This window comes from Elephas maximus, chromosome 8 (assembly GCF_024166365.1).
Source record: "Elephas maximus indicus isolate mEleMax1 chromosome 8, mEleMax1 primary haplotype, whole genome shotgun sequence".
In the NCBI taxonomy this organism is placed as follows: Eukaryota; Metazoa; Chordata; class Mammalia; order Proboscidea; family Elephantidae; genus Elephas; species Elephas maximus.
The window spans coordinates 9,847,904-9,865,423 of NC_064826.1; the positions used below are offsets into that span (position 1 = coordinate 9,847,904).

General features: G+C 54.4%; 1 protein-coding gene across 11 annotated transcripts in view; it reads left to right on the forward strand.

The window, feature by feature from the left end:
• The window catches only part of DENND2A (DENN domain containing 2A), a 97,203-nt gene that overhangs the window by 66,879 nt on the left and 12,804 nt on the right, over positions 1-17,520 (forward strand). For all 11 annotated transcript variants that reach the window (XR_007518404.1, XM_049893424.1, XM_049893427.1 and 8 more), the window contains 9 exons: positions 2,113-2,310; positions 3,714-3,807; positions 4,270-4,320; positions 6,130-6,317; positions 8,293-8,402; positions 9,624-9,693; positions 11,881-11,958; positions 15,336-15,476; positions 17,332-17,480. Coding sequence is in view for 10 of the 11 variants with exons in the window: in XM_049893424.1 (XP_049749381.1) it covers positions 2,113-2,310; positions 3,714-3,807; positions 4,270-4,320; positions 6,130-6,317; positions 8,293-8,402; positions 9,624-9,693; positions 11,881-11,958; positions 15,336-15,476; positions 17,332-17,480 (1,079 nt within the window). In the remaining variant the exon portion in view is untranslated. The remainder of the gene's footprint in view (positions 1-2,112; positions 2,311-3,713; positions 3,808-4,269; positions 4,321-6,129; positions 6,318-8,292; positions 8,403-9,623; positions 9,694-11,880; positions 11,959-15,335; positions 15,477-17,331; positions 17,481-17,520) is intronic.

Genomic DNA, 17,520 nt, shown 5'->3' on the forward strand with positions numbered 1-17,520 from the left:
CTCTTCCACTTCCCTTCTCACTAGGGAAGTGTCCTCAGGAACAACCCTGAACAACCCATCATCAGCGAATCGTTTCTGTCCGCCTTTGAAGTGTGTTAGTGTTTTCAGTGGCGTACGGATGTCCTCACCATTTAGGAAATCCTTCACTTTCCCTAGTCCCTGTGTGGTGCAAACAGTTAACATCCTTGGCTGCTAACTGAAAGGTTGGAGGATCGAGTTCACCCAGAGGTGCCCTGGAAGGAAGTTCTGGTGGGCTACTTCCAAAAAATCAGTCACTGAAAACCCCAGGGAGAGCAGTTCCACCCTGACCCACACGGGGTCGCCATCAGTCACTGAAAACCCCAGGGAGTGCAGTTCTACCCTGACACACGGGATCGCCGTCAGTCACTGAAAACCCCAGGGAGTGCAGTTCTACCCTGACACATGCGGTCGCCATCAGTCACTGAAAACCCCAGGGAGTGCACTTCTACCCTGACCCACACGGGGTCGCCATCAGTCACTGAAAACCCCAGGGAGTGCAGTTCTACCCTGACACACAGGGGGTCGCCATGAGCCGAAGTCGCCTCGGCAGCAACAGGGTTTTTCTTACCTACCATAGTGAACCTACCTGTGAAAGCCTGACTTAGGAGGAGAAGGAGAGCCCCCCGTTGTGTCCCACCTGGCCTCCCCTTCATGGGAAGGAGCCACCTCGCCTCTGAGGAACAGTGAGAACCAGCAGCCCAGCCACTCCACATTCAGAGCAGGGCGCTCCCCCAAGGACCAGAAAATAAAGCCTTAGGAGCCCACTCCTGCGGGGTCAGAGCCTCTGTCACCGGAACAGGCGGGCGCAGCGGGTATCAGTCAGCAAGCACTGGAATGCGATGCCGCCGCCCTGAGAGAGGCTGAGCACTGCCTGGTGACATGCCGGACGTGTCTGAGGGCTAGCGACGCGTGTGGGCTACCTTGGACCCTGCTGCCACCACCGGTCCCTGTCCACACCACGAGCCTGCCACGCACAGCTGGGGTCTGGGTGGTTCGCCTGGGGCACCTGGAGACCTCACTTCCTCCGCTAGGGTCCTTGAATGTTCACTGAGCATCAGCCACATCTGGGCCACATCTGGGGCCTCGGAACTTGCTGCCGCCGTCCCTCCATGTCTGCCTCCTCTCTGGGCCCGCCACAAGCCACAGAAAGGTCTTCTCAGACATCTCTTGGGACTTTCTATTTAATTAGCCCCTGCCTGGTCCCAGGAGAAGCAAAGGTCTGTTGGACAGACCTTCCAGATTTTCTTGGGGGGCGATGAGAAACCAAAAAACCACACCAGTTTGCCATCGTGTTGACTCAGACTCACGGCAACCCCATGTGTGTCAGAGTAGAGCTGTGCTCGGTAGGGTTTTCAATGGCTGATTTTTTGGAAAAAGATTGCCAGGCCTTTCTCGTGAGGCACCGTCAGATAGATTTGAGTCATTAACCTTTCAGTTAACATGCCTGGCTGCTAACTGAAAGATTGGAGGTTTGAGTCCACCCAGAGGCACCTTGGAAGAATGACTTGGCCATCTACTTCTGAAAACTTAGCCAGTGAAAACCGAATGGAGCACTGTTCTCTTCTGACATGTGGGATCCCCAGGAGTCAGAGTTGACTCTTGGACAACTGACTAACTGGTATCAGGAAAATGAATTCTTTTCTATGTTACAAGCTGAAATTTTTTTTTTACCTGTTTTTCAGTTGCTTTTTGACTTTAAAGTGGCTCGTTTTGGAAATGAGGCACCAAGGCCCGGGGGGGGTGTGCCTGTGTGGGGACACACAGCTACAGGGCAGAAGGATCCCTGTGGGGGCCCGGTAACTCCCAGCACAGCAGGCCTGGGGCTATCACAGAGCCTCGTCTCTACAGGCAGGGGTTCGAGACAGGCTATTCCCACTGGTCTAAAAAAGGAGACTGGGCTGATTCACATCCTTTGTCACATGCATTTTCCACAGTTGGATGATTAGTGTCCATTGAGCAATTACTAGCATAGATGGACTCGATGCACCGTGACTGGCTCCCCTTCTGGACCTCAGGGTCTCCATCACGGGCACCACACGACATTCCCCTTTGTGCTCACTCACACTTCTTTTCCTCTTCCCCCCACGGCAGTCGTCATCCAAGCCTGTTTTTTTCCGGCACAATTCTGAGAAGAGGAACTTCAAGCTGTTGGATGCGCGGAAGCCAAATCGGGACAGGACTGGGTCGCCTTCCAGGGTCAGCCCCCCGTCCACTCCCAGCAGCCCCGACGACACCTCCTTCAATCTTGGAGACCCACAGAATGGCGGAAAGAAGAGAAAGATACCCAAGGTAACTCCTGTGAGGAGCCCCGGCTCTTGTTCATGTTCAGATATACCTGCGAAGAAGGCTGCTGAGGAGTCTGGGCAGAGGACGGATTGCCAGGCTCCTGCCCACCTTGCTGCAGGCCCGCGGGACACTGAGGAGCAGGCCTGCATGTCTAGGCCTTGTCCTAATAATTATGGTGGCCCTCTAGCTAGCCATCTCTCAGTTGGCCCTCTCCCAGCCTTAACTGGTAAAATAGGTAGAGCACAACGTTGGCCGTTTTAACCATTCCTAATTTTTTTTTTAAGTGAATAATTTAGTGGCATTAATTACATTCATTGTGTTGTGCGGCCATCACCATCATCTGTCTCCAAAACTTTGTCATCACCCCAGAGGCTCAGTACCCCTTAAGCAATGACTTCCCTTCGCCCTGATAATCTCTGGTCTACTTTCTGTCTGTATGCTTTTGCCCATTCTAAATGTTTCATATACGTGGGGTCACACCATAGTTGTGTTTTTGTATTTGACTTCCTTCACTCACTGTAATGTCAAGTTTCATCCATGCCGTTGCGTGTATCAGGGCTTTATTTCCCTTTATGGCTGAGTAATATTTCATTGTATGTACCACATTTTGTTGATCCGTTCACCTGCTGATGGACACTTCGGTTGTCTTCACCTTTGGGCTGCTGTGAATGTTGGTGTACACATATTCGTTTGCATTCCTGCTTTCAAGTCTTGAGGACGTATACCCAGGAGTGGAATCGCCAGTTGGGGTGGTTCCGTGTGTAACTTCCTGACAGACCCGTCAAACTGACCACACACCCTTTTGGTCAGGTGCAAGAGGAGAGTCTTCCTTCGAAGCAGGCCTGCTGTCCTGGCTCATGAGACGATGCAGCCTGAGGGGGAAGCGGGGCCAGGCCGCGGCGTGGGGGAGAGGCCATCTGTGATCTGCGTGTGCTCTGCCAGTGCCCCTCGTGGATGGGCTCCAGGCACCCCTGACCCCTGCCTCCCCTCACAGCTGTGTGGACGTTCTCTGGCCTGGTTCCCACCACAGGGGCCCTCCCTGGGAACATTTTCCTCCCACTGTCTCTTCCTGTCCTGGTTTTGTTTTGGGACAGCAGCTCCCTCCCCAACCCCAGGGAAGGCTCCACTGCAGATCAGGGGAGCAGCTGTCACCCAGGCAGTGACATTGTCTGCTTTCGTGGCTGCTTTAGGGGTTCAGACAGCACCGCCACGTGCAGTGGAGCTGGCATATCCTTCAGTTGTTGGTGACCAGCAGGCCCCAGTCTAGCAGAAACAAATGACTGAAAGACACCCGTGGGAAGCGTCCCCCCAGCCCTCCACCCTCCTGGAGGGAATGGGCAGCTCAGGAATCCCAGCGGCACAGAGTGAAGGCTGTTAACACCACTCTTCTTCCCCCGTGTCTGCAGCTGGTGCTTCGGATCAACGCCATCTACGAGGCCCGGAGAGGGAAGAAACGGGTGAAGAGACTGTCTCAGTCAGCTGAGAGCAGCTCTGGGAAAGGTGGGCCTCCCTCCTGCCCCCTGCCTCCACAGAATCCACATCCTGGTGCTTCTGCCACCAGCTCCCGACCCCCACGAGGGACCACATGGTGCTTGTAAATGTGTGTTTTCAGCTCTGCTGTCCTGGGGCAGGGGGAGCTGGGCAGGCACTCAGCCTGGGCTGGCGAGCCTCGGGCCACCCTGCATGCCTTGACCTGACCCAGCCCAGGTGCTCTCTTCCCCACTAGCGGGTGTGGAGCAAGCAGCACTTTTCAGTGTATCATTTGACATAGATACTGCCTTAACTCTAGCCGAGTCAACTTGGCAATGCACTTCGTTGGGCAGAGATGTAGTTTGCCTACATTTAAACAGAGACAAAGACAACACCCTCCAGACTGAAGACCCTGGAGCTGTGCAACCACATGTAGCTTTGCTTCGTAAAAGAACTCACGTTCACAGCTTTCCTCCTTGTCTTTTGGTCCAGTGACAGATGAGAACAGTGAGTCTGACAGTGACACCGAGGAGAAGCTGGAAGGTAAGGAGAGCTGTTGTGTGCACAGTGCCTGCAGATGACTCCGCTGCTACCCGGACAGCCCTCCCAGGGCCTTGCCTGAGAAGGATGGTTGAGGCACACATCTCAGGGGTGGCAGGGCCCCGGGTGCTCAGAGCAGCCCCTCCTGAGCATACTAGGGTGAGGCTACACCATCCGTGGACTCCCACTCCTCTGCAGAGAGCCAGGGCAGTACGTACCTGCTATACCTGCCCCTCCTCCCCACATGTCCCTTATATGAGAGATGCCATGGTGTTGGCCCAGCAGACCCAAGACCACAGCCTGGCCCCATGCCCATCAAAGGGCTCTGTGACCTGCAGGGACTCACTGAAGGGCACAGGCCCTCTGGGTTCTCATTGGTCAGTTGAAGTCAGTGTGTATCGGGTCCCTGTGGCTCTAAAACCCCTTGACCTGGCTCTAAGCTGCAGCAAACCGGCTGCTGTTCCCAGACCCCAGAAAAGCCAAGGAAGCCATGTCCAGGGCTGCTGAGGGAGGTGGCAGAGGGCTGTCACTTGGTGGCCCTGTCTTGTCCATCTTACGAATGGGGCAAGTGTATTTCACTGCACAGTCATTGGCGGAGGGGAGTGGTGGGTGAGCACTGCCAGTCGCGCCACAAGGGTAGTCACCATGCACCCCACTCTTAAAGCCCTGTGCTCTGATTCCCTCACATAGCACTGAAAGAGGGCAGGAGGGAGGGCCAGGGTCCCTTCCCACCCCACAAATGAAGGCAAGCCTTTGAGAGCCGAGGCCCAAGGTCTAGATGGTAGAGCCATGCAGAGCAGTGCAGAGCAGGACCCCGGCTCCATTCCCCATGCCCCACAGAGCAGCACCCCAGCTCCGCACCCCACAACCCAGAGCAGCACCCCAGCTCCGCACCCCACAACCCAGAGCAGCACCCTGGCTCCGTGCCCCGCACCCCACAGAGCAGCACCCTGGCTCCGTGCCCTGTGCCCCACAGAACAGTGCCCTGGCTCCACGCCCTGCACCCTGCAGAGCAGTGCCCCGGCTCCATTCCCTGTGCCCCATAGGGCGGCGCCCCAGCTCCACATTCCACATCCCACAGAGCGGCGACCAGGCTCCACATCCCACAGAGCGGCGACCAGGCTCCACACCCCACACCCCACAGAGCAGCACCCTGGCTCCGTGCCCTGTGCCCCACAGAACAGTGCCCTGGCTCCACGCCCTGCACCCTGCAGAGCAGTGCCCCGGCTCCATTCCCTGTGCCCCATAGAGCGGCGCCCCAGCTCCACATTCCACATCCCACAGAGCGGCGACCAGGCTCCACATCCCACAGAGCGGCGACCAGGCTCCACACCCCACACCCCACAGAGCAGCACCCTGGCTCCGTGCCCTGTGCCCCACAGAACAGTCACCTGGCTCCACAACCCACACCCTTCAGAGCAGCACCCCAGGTCCACAACCCGCACCCTGCAGAGAGCACCCCGGCTCCATTCCCTGTGCCCCACAGAGCAGCACCCCGGCTCCATTCCCTGTGCCCCACAGAGCAGCACCCCGGCTCCATTCCCTGTGCCCCACAGAGCAGCACCCCGGCTCCATTCCCCATGCCCCACAGAGCAGCGCCCAGGCTCCGCACCCTATACCCCACAGAGCAGCACCCCGGATTCATGCCCTGTACCCTGCAGAGCCTGAGCCTGGCATGCTGCTGCCCCCAGAGCTTTGGAAGGGACCCCAAAGAAAGAGTTTTATACTAATATATTAGACGTGGAAACACTTTTCTCAACCCTGCCATCCCTGATGGGAAAGAGAGTCATTCTCCGGCTTGCTCCCCGCCAGCTCACAGCCAGCGCCTGGTCCACGTGCAGGCCCGCCTGAAGCAGGCCCCTCGGTGCCCGCCCCCGGACCGGGACCTGGTGGAGCACCCGGAGAGGCGGCTCTTTGAGTACTTCGTGGTCGTGTCGCTGCACAAGAAGCAGACAGGGACCACCTACGTGCCGGAACTCACTCAGCAGTTCCCTCCGAAGGTGCAGGCGCCGGGCCTCAGGGGACCAGCCTCCAGCTAAACCTGGTGGGCCGTGGGCTGAGGGAGGCATGGGAGCTGAGGACACGTAGCGTCGCCAGAACCTGGAAAACGGGTCCTAAAACTATGGTTTTAGGGGGGAATCTGGGAGAAAAAAACAGGCTGCATTACAGAAAAGTTCCCTCTGTGTTTTGCGTTGCCATAGAGTCGATTGCAATTCATAGCGACCCCGTGTGACAGAGTAGAACTTCTCTGTAGGGTTTCCTAGGCTGTAGTCCTTATGGGAGCAGATCGCCAGGTCTTTCTCCAGGGAGCAGCTGGGTGTGTTTGAACCACCAACCTTTCCGTTAGCAGCCGCGCACTTAACCATTACACCACCAAGGGTTCCGTGGATCCTAACTAGAGTGTATCAGATGAAAAACGCTGCTGCTGGAGAATTTGGGTGGGCCCAGGGACAAGAGTGTCAAAGACTAAAAGTGGGGGGACTGCATGCTGACCCCACCTCTGTGTCCCTCCCCGGCTCCACATCCAGCTACATCTCCTCCCAGCCATCCCAGGAAGTCCTCCCCTCCCAATCGGCTCTCCGCTCTCCCGCCGTGGGCACGCCTTTGCAGCTGTGCTGCTTGTCTGTGGGCTCACGGTGTGTCTCCGTGTGTGTGCAGGAGAATCCTGGTCTGTCCCACCATGGCTCACGGTGATGTAGACCTGGCTTTGCCCTGTGTCAACTCATGGTGCCTACCATAAGATGGCACACAATACAGCCTCAGGTGGCATGGCCAGTGATGACAGGTCATTCTTCATCCCTGACTTCAGTGCTGAAGAGTTCCTACCACATTCTAAGTCAGTTCAGCCAGAGTTAACTGAGACCCTGTTAATATGCACGCCGCTTCCTGCTTGGCCCCAGGTCATTACAAAGATGAACAAAACGTATTCCTGCAGGCTACGTGTGTCAGGGACTGTACTCCTGGCTCTGACATCAGTTGTGTGATGGGGACAAATCACTTAGCATGTCAGGGCTAGTTCCCTGATCTCTGAAACAAGGCTGTCCTGCTGGATGGTGCCCGGGGTCCCTGCTAGTTCTGACACTCAGCAGCTCTGACAGTAGCTGGGGCCCCTCCAAGTTCTGAGTCAGCAGCTCTGACAGTAGCTGGGGTCCCTCCAAGTTCAGAGTCAGCAGGTCTGATAGTAGCTAGGGTCCCTCCAAGTTCTGACACTCAGCAGCTCTGACAGTAGCTGGTGTCCCTCCAAGTTCTGAGTCAGCAGATCTGACAGTAGCTGGGGTCCCTCCTAGTTCTGACACTCAGCAGCTCTGATAGTAGCTGGGGTCCCTCCTAGTTCTGAGTCAGCAGCTCTGATGGAAGCTGGGGTCCCTCCTAGTTCTGAGTCAGCAGCTCTGACAGTAGCTGGGTTTCGCTGTGTGGTCCCCAGGATGTGTTGTGCAGTCTCTGCCTGGGACCCAGATTGGAGCGACTGGATGAGGCGCTGCCTTCCAGACTCATGAGGCCCCGATTTGGAAGGGATTGCTGTGCCCGTTTTTCGTAGTGACTGATATAGTTGTATTCCAGAATGTTACGCATAAGGAAAGGAGCCCTGGTGGCACAGTGGGTAAACACTCGGCTGCTGACTAAAAGGTCGGCGGTTCAAACCCACCAGCTGCTCCTGTGGGAGAAAGATGTGGCAGCCTGCTTCCATAAAGATTAAAGCCTTGGAAACCCTAGGGGACAGTTCTACCCTGTCCTGTAGGGCTGCTGTGAGTCAGAATCAACTCCATGGCAACGCAGAAGGTATAGGGAACTTTTCTCTAAAGCAGCCCATTTTTTTCTCTCCAACTTCTCCTCTAAAACCATAGTTGGAACTTGGTGGGGGGGTGGAGGAAGGGCCCCAGTGGCCTGAGTTGCAAAATTCTCCCAAGGGAGGCACTAAGGGGGCAGCCTCCCACACGGGTTGTTCTCCAGCCTTCTCTCACCTTCTCCCTGCAGTTGGAAAAGTCATTCAAGTTCATGCGAGAGGCCGAGGACCAGCTGAAGGCCATTCCTCAGTTCTGTTTCCCTGATGCCAAAGACTGGGCTCCCGTCCAGCAGTTCACCAGGTACGTTCCGGCCTCTGCCTCCCCACCCCAAAGACGGAGAGGAGAATGGAGGGGGCTGGTCTACACCTCCCCGCCCCAAAGATGGAGATGAGAATGGAGGGGGCTGGTCTAGCCCTCCCCCACCCCAAAGACGGAGGTAAGAATGGAGGGGGCCATGCTGGCCTCTCCCTCCCCACCCGAAAGATGGAGATGAGAATGGGGAGGCTTGCCTCTTCCTCCCCACACCAAAGATAGAGACACGAATGGGGGCCACACCAGCCTCTCCCTTACCCACCCCAAAGACAGACAAGAGTGATGGGGTTTAGGTGGCAGCCTACTAGTCATCCTGCCACACAGTGCCCCTGCTGGGCCTGGCTGGAGAAAACGGGGAAAGGGGAGGGATGCCCCCGACGGATGTTCTTAAACCTCCCCTGAAGCTCAGAGCTGCTCTGCTCACCAGGAATGTGTTTGCTTCCTAGGCCTCCTGAAGGTTATTCTTAGTCTGGGGAGGGTCAGGGAACTTTGTTGTCACCCAGCCTCCCCTGGTGCCCCTGAGGCACATCCTTCATCAGCCCACCCAGCCGGGACTCAGAGTCTGACGAGTCTCCATTTCTGCTTTAGCCATGTTTTCAGGAGCAGTGTTTCATCTCTAGATGTTTCAAACCCAGCCGGCTGCGCACCCTAAGTGTGGGAGGGACGCTGTGTCCCAGGAAGTCGGCCCGGTGGTCTTTACCGACACTCCAAGCCTCTGGTTCCCTCAGTGTACAGGCAGTGCAGGGGGTGAGGGGGCACGGGGCAGTCTTGGGAGGGCCCCAGAGCTGTCCCACTGGTCACCTGCCCCATGGCGGCCACACACTTGCTCAGCAGTGCCACCTCCCCCTCAGCCCACCAAGGCAGCACCACAGACCCTCCTGCTTTAGCACACTGGAAGCTCAGTCGTGGACTGGCTCAGGTATCAGAGTTCTCTGAAAGCTTTGGAATTAAAAAAAAAAAAATTACTGGGGGCAAAAAAAGCATTCCTCACTTTCCTCTGGGGATGCGGTGACAGTTTACACCTCCCCGTCCTGATATATGCTCCGGAGGCATAGGTGACGAGTCCCAGCACAGAGTGGACAAGCAGAACAGAAAGCAGCCTTTTCAGCGGTGCCTCCAGACCCCCCTGGTTCCCTCGATGCCTGCTGCATGATGGCACCAGGGATGTGCTTAGCTCTGTTTTGTAATGCTCTTGTTCTCCAACCCCAGCGAGACATTCTCGTTCGTCCTGACTGGAGAAGACGGCAGCAGAAGGTTCGGATACTGCCGAAGGCTGCTGGTGAGTGCGCTGCGTTTTCCAGCTGGCAGGAGCTCCCTGGAGAGCCAGGCCTGGCTTCCGAGTCCCAGGAGTCTAGGATTTCTCCATGCTGGACAAGAGAGCCGCAGACGGTGTGGCTGGCTAACCTGTGGCGAAAAACACAGAAGGAGGTTTCGGAACTCACCTGAGTCTTATTAGTAGATGGGACTAGTGCCTCTGTCTCCTTCGGAGTCCCTGGGCAGTACGAACAGTTAACATGGGTGCTAACCTACAGGTTGGGGGTTCGAGTCCAGCCAGGGGCACCTCAGAAGAAAAGCCTGGCGATCTGCGCCTGGAGAATCAGCCACTGAAAACCCTATAAGAGCACAGTTATACTCTGACACACACGGGGTCACTGTGAGTTGGAGTCGGAATCAACTCAAGAGCAACTGCTTTGGGTTTTCTTTCCTCCTTCGGAAAGAAACTACCTTCTCCGTTGTGACCCCCATCAGATAAAAGACATTTTCTCCTTAACCCAAGTGTCCTTTATAATCAAGCATGCCAAAAAGACCCTGATGGCTTCAGGAGGGCATTCATAGTGTTTGCTTAGGGCAGAAGAAGGCTGGTATCATTGCTCCTGATTGACATAATTCCATCGTTTCCCCTTTAAAACAGTCCCCTTTAGAAGCCAGAAACTCACTCCAGTGAAATGACTGTTTTAGAACCTTTCTTCCTTTTTGCTGAGGCCTAGCCTTCTGAAAAGCTGCCACATTAACAAATCTTTTTCCACTGAGTGTATCTGAGTCTTAGAAATGGGCTGATATGATTTAAAGCATTGTGCATGGCGCATAGTAGGTGTTCAAGAAATAGTTGTTGAATTAATGAATGAATTAAAAGCATGGCTATAGTTGAAACAATTAAGTGGGATAATGATTTTTGGTGGTAAAAATTACTTGAGAGCTAAGATACGGAGATTGATTTTCTTTTTGATTTGAAAATTAGCTTAAAAGTCAGTGTCCAAAAAGGGTTTTCAGAAATGGCCTCTGATTTGGAATTATCATTGTAATAAACATACAGTCTCAGGGTAACTCCCTGAGAGGAACTACAGTGATTGTATGAACAAGTTGAGGTTCCTTGCTTTCTGGTGCTATTGGACATATAAAGCACCTACTCTGTGCACTACAGAGCCCTGGTGGCACAGTGGTTAAAAGGTGTGGCTGCTAACCAAAAGGTTGGCTCTTCGAATCCGCCAGGGGCTCCTTGGAAACCCTGTGAGGCAGCTCTGCTTCGTCCTATAGGGTCACTGTGAGTCAGAATAGGCTCAACGGCAGTAGGTTTTGTTTCGGTTTCGTTTGTTGTTTCTTGGTGTGCACCGCACCCTTGACGTGGGCCCTTTGGGAAAACGGAAGTAAGTTGTGTGTCCAGAAGTTCTTCCCACTGATGAAATGCGGGCCTTCATACTTAACTCACTGAGTTTTCAAAAGCTAGAGCATACGGAAAACATCCGGCACATAGCAGGTGTCCTAGTTACCTAGTGCTGCTCTAACAGAAATACCACAAGGGGGTGGCTTTAACAAACAGAAATTTACTTTCTCACAGTTTAGGAGGCGAGATGTCTGAATTCAGGGCACCAACTCTAGGGGAAGACTCTCTCTGTCGGCTCTTGGGGAGGCTCCTTGTTCCTTGGTTCCTTGGTGATCTTCATGTGACTTGGCATCTGTCTTCCCACATTTCTGCTTTTTTGCTTAATCTGCTCTTTCAGATCTGAAGAGACTGATTTAAGACACATCCTACACTAATACTGCCTCATTAACACAATGAAGAAAACCCGTTCTCAAATGGGATTATAACCACAGATATAAACCAAACCAAAAAACCAAACCCATTTCCATCAAGTCAATTCCAACTTATAGCGATGCTGTGGGACAGAGTAGAACCTGCCCACAGGGTTTCCTAGTCTATAATCATTACAGGAGCAGGTTGCCAGGTCTTTCTCCTGCAGAGCTGTCGGGCTGGGGTTTGAACTGCCAACCTTTCAGCCAGCGGCTGAGCGTGTAACCACTGTGCCACCAGGGCTCCTGTAACCACAGTCATAGAGGTTAGGATTTCCAACACATATTTTTGGGGGTCACAATTCAATCCATAACAGCAGGCATGCAAAAACATCGGGTTCTGCCCTTTCCTGGGGCTGGTAACACTCAGGATTTCCTTGTGCTTCTCTCCCAAAAGCCTGGTGGCAAAGGGAAGCGCCTGCCTGAAGTCTACTGCATCGTGAGCCGCCTGGGCTGCTTCAGCCTCTTCTCAAAGGTGAGAACGTGGCCTCCGAGAAGGCGGGGAGGAGGGGAAGGCAGGGCTTGGGAGGAGACAGGAGCCCGCAGGTCCTGGCCCCTTTATGAAAGAATCTTACCGTCTGCCTCTTTTCTCCCCTGTCTTCGCTGCCGCCCCTCCTGGCTTGTTCCTGGTCTGGGAGTAAGAGCTGAAGGAGGCCAGGGCAGAAAGTGGGGGAGGGGGTAGTGGAGTAATGGTCGTGGGGAAAGGGCAGACGATCCTTCCAGGGTATAGGGGTGCTTCGCTCTCCTTCCTCTGAGCCTTGCCTTTGCCAAAAAGGCCACTCTGCCTTCATTTCTGTTGAGATGTGTTGTGTGCCTGTGTGAGGCTTATTAGCTCGGTAGTGCTCCAGATAGATCAAAACTCTAATGTAATCGGCCCTCCTTCCTGAAAATCAAGCATGTCCAGGCTTCAGAACTGCCGTATGGAATCAGCTCCTCCACCCCGGAGTTCCGGCTGGTGTACCGCAGAGAATCACTATCCTGTATTATGCTGATCTCAAAAATTGGGTCTAATCCAACATTCATTTCCGACATTAGCCAGACTTCATGGGCATCTAACATATATATTTATTGCAAGTCCTTCTCAGTGTTTTACGTGTAGTCTGAGCTTTCTCTGTGAAGTCTCCACCATCCACTGGTGTGAGCAGCACTTCCGAAAAGTGTTTCCTGCGGAGGGCAAGATCCTGCCATGGCAGAGCTCAGGCTTCTGTGCACGTCCAGTTAGTGGGAAAGAGGCCATGCTCTCAGGCTTACCTGGGTCCCTGCCCTCCCTCCACTCCACCTGGGAGGGCAGTCATTTCACGTGGAAGTTGGCCATGACAAGCTCTAGCCCAGTTCTGGAGGCTGCCGGCACCAGTTGACACATGGGCTTGTTTAAAAGTGAAGGTGAGGCTGGAGGTCACAGCCTTTGCCTTTTAGGTATGGGTCTCCCAGCTGGAAGTAAAAGCTCCTTCAAGGTGGCCAGCACCAAGGGGGCTTTGGAGCCCCCATCAGCTTCACTGCTTTGTCACAGGTAGCAGGCACAGAGCAAGCAACCCTGTTAACGCCCTTGTGACGAGCATGGCCTGGTTTCTTCATATCGGTTTTGTGACTGGACATGTTTTAGCAGCGTGGTGCGGTGGCTTGCCCAAGACACACAGCAAATATCCGGGAAGAACCAGAGCTTTGGCTAACTGATCCCAGGAACCTAAGCTCTTTCCAGGTGTGGAGCAAGGATGATGCAACCTGCCTGCAGAGTGCCCTTTGGAGCAAAAAGAAGCATGGATGAGAAGGGCAGCTCTCAGGATCGCTGAAGAAGGGGTATCAGTTCACTATTGCCACAGCAGAGCTGGGTAACAACCCACCCCAGAGCTCAGCGGCTCAAAGCGGCAGTCATCCATTCATTCTCCCAGATGTGCCGGTCAGCGCGGTCTGGCCTGCTGCCCTCCGTGGGGCTCGTGTGTGTCTGCCAGTCAGACGGGCTGGGCTGATCCCTGCTGGCAGATCCCTGCATTAGGCTGCAAGTTGGGTCTGGGTCTCCTCTGTTGTCCCTATTCCCTGGGCCCAGGCCTGCTCTTCTGGTGTGGGCTGAGGCAGGAGAGGACAGCAGGGGCCCATGGGCAGGTCTCCCAGGGCCAGGCCTGCTCTTCTCCTGGTGCAGGCTGAGGCAGAACAGGACAGCAGGGGCCCACGGGCAGGTCTCCCAGGGCCCAGGCCTCGAATTGAGCCACCTTGTTCTGTTAGCTCCGTACTTCTCTGCATTTATTTCATTACACTCCTCTAGCAGCCTTTTTTTTCTCTATTCCCTCATTGCCTTGCCATGAATGTTTTAAAAAATGTGGTATTTAACCTAAAGTATCCAAAATATTATCATTTCAACATGTAGTCAATATTAAAAAAAATATATCAGTGGCATATTTTATATTCTTAATTTTGAATTGTGAAATTCAGTGAGTATTTTACAGTTATATTTCAATTCAGACTAGCCATGTTCTGACGGCTCGATGGCCACTTGTAATATTATAAATGACATTTTTATTTATATCCTTTGATTTATAGCTATCTTGTACAGGGTTTGGAACCCTGGGGGCGTAGTGGTTAAGTACTACGGCTGCTAGCGAAGAGGTCGGCAGTTCAAATCGGCCAGGCGCTCCTTGGAAACTCTATGGGGCAGTTCTACCCTGTCCTATAGGGTCGCTATGAGTCGGAATCGACTCGACGGCAGTGGGTTTGGTTTTTTGGTTTTATACAGGGTCTGGCATTTAGGTTTTTCTTAATAACAAATTTTTGAGATATAAATCACATACCATCCAGTTCATGCATTTGAAGTGGACAGTTCAGTGGCTTTTGGCTTATTCACAGAGCTGGGCAACCATCACCACAGTCAGCTTTATTTTCATCACCCCGAAAAGAAACCTCGTTCCCATTAGCTGTCGCCTTCATTCTCCCCATCCCCAGCCCAGCCCTAGGCAACCACCAGTGTACTTCCTGTCTCTCTGGATTTGCCTTTTCTGGACATTTCGTATACATGGAGTCATACAAAGTTCATCCATGTTGTAGCATGTATCAGGACTTCATCCCTTTTCACGGCTGAGCACTCTTCCCTTGTACGGACAGACCACATCGTGTTTATCTGTTCTTCAGCTGGTGGATCTTTGGGCCGTTTCCACCTTTTGGCTACCGTGAATAATGCCGCAGTGGACGTCTGTGTGTGTGTTATTCTGTGAACAAATGTTTTCACTTCCAGTTGCTGAGTCATACGACAGCTCTAAATTTAACCCTTTAAGCAACTGCCAGACTTTTTCTCAAAGCGGCTGAACCACCAGCAATGGATGAGTTCCAATTTCTCCACATCCTTATTAACACTTATTATATGTCTTTTAGTTTATAGCTATCCTAGCAGGTGTGAAGTAGTATCTCCTTGTGGTTTTGATTTCCATTTCCCTGATGGCTACTACCCCCCATGAAATTTTAATACCACAGATATCCTATATATCTGCTCAGGACCATGGCCTGTTGCAGGGCTGCAAACCATTATAATATTTATAATTTTTTCACCCCCCTAAGAAGCGACTTTCATCCCCTTGGGGGCAATGTTACTCCCATCAGGAAGGCAAGTATCACCTCAGTGAGCCCCATGGCCACACCTAGAGTCAAGGGGGAAGGAGCAGTCCTTCACCCCTTTGTGGGGCCTGCGAAGTCACATGGCAAAGGGGAGGATGCACGGGGGGACAGGGGCCAACCTTGTGCAGGTTCAGGACTGATGTGCTGTCTGGCCAGGAGAGGACCACTGGCTTACCTGTAGTTCCTCAGCCCCACGGGCCTCACTTCAGGCCTGAAGCCAGAACAGCTGAACGGCTTCTCTGGCCCTTGCAGATCTTGGACGAGGTGGAGAAACGACGTGGCATCTCTCCTGCTCTGGTCCAGCCCTTCATGAGGAGCGTGATGGAAGCGCCATTTCCAGCCCTGGGCAAAACCATCGTTGTCAAGAACTTCTTGCCGGGATCAGGGACTGAGGTAGGCCGTCAGAGTCCTGTCCTCTCCCGACACCCCACCCGTGGTCAGAGGGACTGTGCTCAGTGGCCGCCAGCACCAATGTCGCCCTCACCTCATTCCTCAGGCTGCCCGAGCCACTCGTCCCAGCCGGGGCCAAACTCATCCAGTCAGGGCTCATCCCAGGTAACCCCGAGAGTGAGGCTACGGCCGTGAGGTGCTGCTCAGTGTGGGACGGGCCCTGTGGGTGGGGACGTGTGTCCAGCATACTAGCTTCCCTTGACAGCCCGGTTCATTCGTGAACCTAAAACCATTCAGGCCCTCCCTTGCCATGCCCGCTGCAACTTCATCAAATAAAACAGGTGCTGTTCAGGAACACAAGCTCAGGTCTCTTCTCTCGGCCACGCTGGGGTTTGTGAAGGCGCGGGCTTCGTCCTTCCCATTCTGTTTACGGTCTGTGGGCACCAGGAGGCCAATCCCATTCAGCCTCCGGTCCCCAGTTCCAAAACCCTGAGAAAGCCCGGCCACCTCTGGAGACAGAGGAGGGTGAGGATGGATCCGGAACATTCCGGAACACCCAGTCCCCCCCCCCCCCACACAGAGGAGAGTCCACACCATCCCCCACCTGATACAGCCATTTCAGCTGTGAGGGGTAGTGGAGTGACAGTGAATGAGGCACTGGGCGGGTGCTGTGTCTGTCAGCTGCTGAGAGAGAAAACACCGGAGTAGCAAGCCACGGAACTTTCTGGCAAATACACTGAGTGTAAATGCTGAAGTGCAGCAGCATCAGAAAGCGGTGGGGGGGGGTTGGGGGACTAGGATGTGCCTCTGAAGGGGCGGGTCTGCAGACATGGCCTATGCACCGGTCACTGCGTGAGGACCCGTGGTCGTGCTCCAACGGGTGGTGCAGCCCGGGAAACGCGCCCTCCAGGGGGACTCTGGAAGTGCAAGTGGCTCTCGGCATCACAGGACTCGTGCAGGGTCACATACGTCCCAGCCAGGGAGGCTTCTGACCATTTCAGGCCACAGGCCACTGGTTCTGCCACCCTCCTTCGCCATTTCCATCTGACACAGACCTTGGACCTGCTGGGATCTGAGCACTGCCCTCTGATGGGACCTGTGGCTGTGGCTCCTTGGGTAGAGTGCCCTCGTGGGGTGTGGGCGCTGGCTTCCCTGTCAACGCACGTCTTTTCCCAGTCTCCTGGGAGCTTTCTTTCCCCAATCCCTTTTCTGTTCTTTTTTTTGTCTTTCCCCATCTTCTTGCTAGCAGGTCACCCCTACTGAGGGCCTCATACCAAGGGGCAGCAGCACCTTTGAGAGGCCTGGCCCCCCTCATTTCTGCCCCATCCCCCACAAGTGACAAAGCTGTGTAGGCCAAGCCCCCCTCCTTTCTGCCCTGTCCCCCACAAGTGACCTAGCTGTGTAGGCCAGGCCCCCCTCATTTCTACCCTGTCTCCCACAGGTGACTGAGCTATGTAGGCCAGGCCCCCCTCATTTCTGCCCCATCCCCCACAAGTAACCAAGCTGTGTAGGTCAGGCCCCCCTCACTTCTGCTCCTGTCAGCCCCCCTCGTTTCTGTTCTGTCCTCCACAGGTGACTGAGATGCGTAGGCCAGGCCCCCCTCACTTCTGCTCCCACCGGCCCCCCCTCATTTCTGCCCTGTCCCCCACAGGTGACTGAGCCGTGTAGGCCAGGCCCCCCTCATTTCTGCCCTGTCCCCGACAGGTGACTGAGCTGTATAGGCCAGGCCCCCCTCACTTCTGCTCCTGTCGGCCCCCCTCATTTCTGTCCTGTCCCCCACAGGTGACTGAGCTGTGTAGGCCAGGCCCCCCTCATTTCTGGCTGTCATCCCCCCTCATTTCTGCCCTATCCCTGGCAGGTGATCAAGCTGTGTCGCCCACTGGACTCCCGGCTTGAACACGTGGACTTTGAGTCTCTCTTCTCCTCACTCAGCGTCCGCCACCTGGTCCGTGTCTTCGCTTCCCTGCTTCTGGAAAGGAGGGTCATCTTCATAGCAGACAAGCTCAGGTACCAACCTTGGCTGCTTCTGCAGGAGTGTTTGCGTGAT